Below are 5,000 nucleotides of genomic sequence, written 5' to 3'. Positions count from 1 at the left end.
ATCTGGTGCTAGTTGTTTGACTTAGACTAGCCTATTAGTTAGGAGAGGTTTACTTTTCCTAAACCTCTTTAGTATTCTAACATCTATCTGATCTAACTGAATTTGAATTCCTCTTCTCATCTGGTATCAGTTCTGCCTTAGGTTAGATCCTCCCACTTTTTCTCCCACCACCCCAAAATGTCGACAAACTCATCGGAAAGAACCATCACCACCACCGCCCCACCTCCGGCCTCGAACCCTCTATCCTCGGCACATCACTTTGTGTCGATCAAATTAACGTCCCGAAACTTCCTGTTTTGGCGTACGCAACTGGTCCCATTTCTACGGGGTCAGGAACTGCCAGGCTTAGTCGACGGCGAAATTTCGTGTCCACCGGCTACCGTCGACGGCTCTCCTTCCGGCGATTCCACCTCCGTCGTGCAGACGCAGCTGTCTCTGGCAAATTACATCGGGCAGACGCAGCTCATCGTCGAGGCTCTCTCTCTCGCTGGTCGACCGTTATCGCTGGATGAACAGAATCTTTGGGTGTTTCGGGGTCTCCAACCGGAATTCAGAGCTATGGCAGCCTCCCTCACGGTGTCCGGTAATACACTCTCTCTTCCACAGTTGGCTGATTTCTTGCAGGCGCAAGAATTTATTTACTGGGACGAAATCCCGATGGCTCTCGGCGGCGGCGTGTCATGTGGCTCTCCTACGGCACTGCACGTCGGTTAGGGTAGAAATCAGCCAGGCGATGGCTCCGGTGGATGGCACAGTTTCAATAGTCGGCGCCGAAGCCGCGGCAACCGTGGTGGACAGGGACGTAGCGGACGCGGTGGCGGATAGCTGAGGTGCCAGATTTGCCGAGCACATGGCCATTCGGCGATTTGCCAACTTGGCTGTTCCCGGCGATGTGGTGACGTCGTCAGCAGCTGGGTCTTGGTTCCCAGACACCAGGGCTTCGGCTCATGCAACGCTGGACGCCGCTATGCTATCGCAGTCATCGGAGTACAATGGCGGGGACGTCCTGTGCGTCGGTAATGGCACAGGTTTGATTATTTCATGTGTTGGGTCTGCATATATTCCTTCCGTGTCAAAACCTTTAAAACTGTCAAAGATTTACTAACGAATATAACATTTTGTTTGAATTTCATAAAAATTGTTTCGCTGTGAAGGATCCGATAACTCGGGCAATTCTGCTTAAAGGGCCCACTTCGGGCGGATTATACAGGTTTTCGCTTTCGCAGTCACATTTTGCATTTCTTAGTTCCCGAACCACTCCAATGATGTGGCATCGCAGATTGGGCCATCCTCACAGTCAAGTCCTCAATAAAGTGTTACAAATCTGTCCAGTTAATCACAATAAATCCGAGTCATTGGGATCGTGTAACGCATGTCACCTAGGAAAGGCATCACTGTAACACCCCATGTTACGACCCCTAACTGTAACTAAATATTTAATCACTTACCCTAAAAAGAGAATTAAAAACCCATTAATCAACTAAGAAAGGTCCACCATAGTCCATGGGCCCACATCCCTATAACCAACTTCTTAGTCCTATAAGGAATAGAATTAGCAAGCCCATAGTACTTAGACCCCAATTAGGACTCTTAGAAATATATATATAGGGTCATAGAATGAACCTAGATCTTACACCACAATAATTTCTCACCACACAAAAAGTTCCAAGAATCCCCTTAGGAGAAATCAAGAAAGAAGGAAGCATAAAGAAAGACCCTTCATAGCCAAGGAAATTAATTAAGGCTAAGAGGTAACCCATGTCTCAACAAAACCTATTTTCTTCGCTATGATCTCCTTCCTTGGCCTCCTTCTATATGCTTATATCTTGATTAATTCCCCTATGCTATTTGTGATATATTCTTGATGATTGATAAGGTGATTTATGTGTATTCTTGATAATCTTGATGATCTTGATGTTGAAATGAAGTTCTTGATTTTGATATGATGATTCTTGACGAATCTTGATATTCCTTGATGTTAAAAGATAAAATATGATTTTGATGATTTGGGTGGGATTAGAGCCATAGGTTGGATTGGGAATTTGTGTTGGGATGTTCTTGATGTATATTTGGGTGAGAATTCGCATGTTCGGGTGTTGTTTATGTTTAGAAGTCATAATAGGATGAGTTGTACATGATTCTTGCTTTTGATCCATTAATTGACTACGTGGTGTCGTTAATTGCGTTTAAAAGTGTCTAAGCATGGTTTCGGGTTCCACAAAGGATCCCGGGATGGATTTGTGATGAATGAGCCAGTGGGGGGTAGGTGAGGGTAGGGGTACCCGCCACCTACCACCTACTCCTATGTTATATTTCGGGATTTAATGAGGATTTATCTTTATTATATAAGTTTTAAAAGTTCCGAAATTTCGGGGTGTTACAATCACAGTTTCCTTTAGATATGGTGCTTAATTCTAGCAAAAATGTACTGGATTTATTGTATACAGACATTTGGGGTCTGGCCCCGGTCCTCCCAAATAGTGGTTTTAGATATTTCTTGTTATTTGTAGATGACTGTACTCGGTTTTGCTGGTTTTATCCTTTACGGGTAAAATCAGATATTTATAAAGCTTTTGAGTCGTTTCGGGTCATGGTAGAACGCCAATTTACGCGTTCTATCAAGTCTATCCAGTCCGACTTGGGAGGAGAATATAAAAAATTACACAAAACATTCCAAGCTCTCGGCATTAATCACAGACAGTCCTGCGCTTACACGCACGAACAAAACGACAGAGTTGAGCGCCGGAATAGACAAATTGTCGAAACCGGATTAGACTTTCTCGCCGAAGGCTCAGTACCCCTGCAATATTGGGATTACGCCTTTGAAATAGCTACGTGTCTCATAAATTACCTACCCTCATCAGCATTGCAATTTGAAAGTCCCTACTACCGTCTACATAAAGTGTCGCCTCCATACACGTTTCTTATAGTCTTCGGGTGTCGGTGTTACCCCTATCTTCGCCCTTATAATAGGGACAAGATAGAATACCGCTCAAGCCCATGTGTATTCCTAGGTTACCCACCATCCTATAGAGGTTATAGATGCTTAGACTTAACAAGTGGAAAAGTCTATATCTGTCGTCATGTCCAATTTGACGAGTTGACTTTTCCTTTTTCAGACTTAACACTGTAGGACAAGCCGCACCAGCCTGCTCCTTCTATGCCATGGGCGGCCAGGCCCATAGTGTTGCACTCTCTACCGGCTCTGCCCATAGCTTCTGCACCGCCCCCACTGGGGCCCATGACACGTACACTGGATCCCGCACCATTAGCTATTGAGGGTCCCACAGAGACCGTCACGGCTAGAACCCGTGCACCCCGTGTACCACCAGCTCAAGACCGTGGGCATGTTATGCGTCTACGTCACATGACTAGGGGCACAAACGAGCAATTTCATGCCCTAACTACAACTACTGATCCAACATGTTACTCACAAGCTGTAGGCCATCCTCAATGGCGTGATGCCATGGACCAAGAGTTTAATGCGCTGCTGCATAATGACACTTGACGGCTTATACCCCCCCCCCCACCCAAGCCAGACATGAATATCATTGGGTACAAATGGGTGTTTCGGACCAAACGCATCGCAGATGGGTCAGTAGAACGCTATAAGGCCCGATTTGTTGCCAAGGGCTTCAACCAAGTTGTAAGTGAAGAGTTTTTCGACACCTTCAGCCCATTAGTCAAACCTACCACGCTGTGTCCAATGGTTGGACGCTCCGTCAGTTAGATGTGCACAATGCATTTCTAAATGGCCATCTAGCCGAAACTGTGTACATGAAAGAGCCACCAGGGTATGAGGACCCCTCACATCCTGATTATATCTGTCACCTCCAGCACTCACTATAGGGTCTCAAGCAAGCCCCACGGGCTTGGTTCAAGAGACTGCATGATTTCTTGGTTTCTGCAGGTTTTTTACCATCCAAAACCGACGTCTCTCTTTTCCAGTACACTACAGGGTCGTCATGAGTCTTTCTACTAGTCTACGTTTACGATATTATCATGATGGGTAATGATGCTGCCCGTCTTGACACGATGCTCCGTCGTCTCTCCGCTACCTTCAAAATTCGGGATCTCGGAACACCAGGTTTTTTCCTTGGCATAGAAACTCTGACAGTCAACGGCAGATTTCTCCTTTCACACAAGAGGTACATGGGAGATATCCTAAATCGAGCTGGAATGATAGATTGTAAGCCGCTTGCAACACCAGCCGCTGTCTCTCAGGTTGTAAGCCCGTCATCTCAATCTTATGAAAATCCCACTCAATACCGACGCATTGTTGGAGCCCTACAGTATCTCACAATAACTCACCCAGATCTGTCCTATGCCGTTAATCAGCTCTGCCAGTTTATGCACTTTCCCACAGATGAGCACTGTGCCCTAGTGAAGCGGGTTCTATGGTATGTCAAGGGGACTCTGGACTATGGTTTGCCGATTGGGCTGGCTGTTCCGATTGATAGGAAGAGTACTAGTAGGTATGCGGTCTTTTTGGGGAACAACCTCATCTCTTGGCTCTCTCGAAAACAGCGCACGGTGGGGCGTCGTCAACTAAGGCTGAATACAAGGCATTAGCCGATGTCTCGGCAGAGATCACTTGGGTAGTTGGGTGGTTTCCCTACTTTGTGAACTCGGGTTATATTCTGGACAGCCATCTACACTATGGTGCGACAACCTCGGTGCCACCTATCTTTATGCAAATCCGGTCTTCCACGCCAGGACCAAGCACGTTGAAATTGACTTCCACTTCGTCCGGGATAAAGTTGTGTGACACCCCGTAAATCCAAACACTAATTGGGGATTAATTGAAGAATTAATCCAAGTTTCCTTGCTAATCTCTTTCTAAAATCCTGAAATTTAATAGTCGAGGAACTAGATTTTGACTAGTCACTTAAGTCAAAGGGTTGTACCTTGTGCTTCTTGAGTTGTGCCCTTGTTCCCTTGTCTTTCCAACATTAGTAAGGGTAGGAATATTGATTGCTATAATCTGCAAGCGCACAGAG

The 5,000-nt window shown here is 45.9% G+C and overlaps 1 protein-coding gene across 1 annotated transcript; it reads left to right on the top strand.

Annotated features, from left to right (window-relative positions):
• Positions 1-4,005: 4,005 nt before the first annotated feature.
• LOC109160521 (uncharacterized mitochondrial protein AtMg00810-like) lies at positions 4,006-4,572 on the top strand. The gene has a single exon (XM_019308807.1). It carries the CDS (start codon positions 4,006-4,008, stop codon positions 4,570-4,572), a length of 567 nt encoding a protein of 188 aa, XP_019164352.1.
• Positions 4,573-5,000: the final 428 nt, after the last annotated feature.

This window comes from Ipomoea nil, unplaced genomic scaffold, assembly GCF_001879475.1.
Source record: "Ipomoea nil cultivar Tokyo-kokei standard unplaced genomic scaffold, Asagao_1.1 scaffold2848, whole genome shotgun sequence".
NCBI classification, from domain to species: Eukaryota; Viridiplantae; Streptophyta; class Magnoliopsida; order Solanales; family Convolvulaceae; genus Ipomoea; species Ipomoea nil.
The sequence above is the reverse complement of the archived record's forward strand: the minus strand, read 5'-3'. Positions and strand labels throughout refer to the sequence as shown.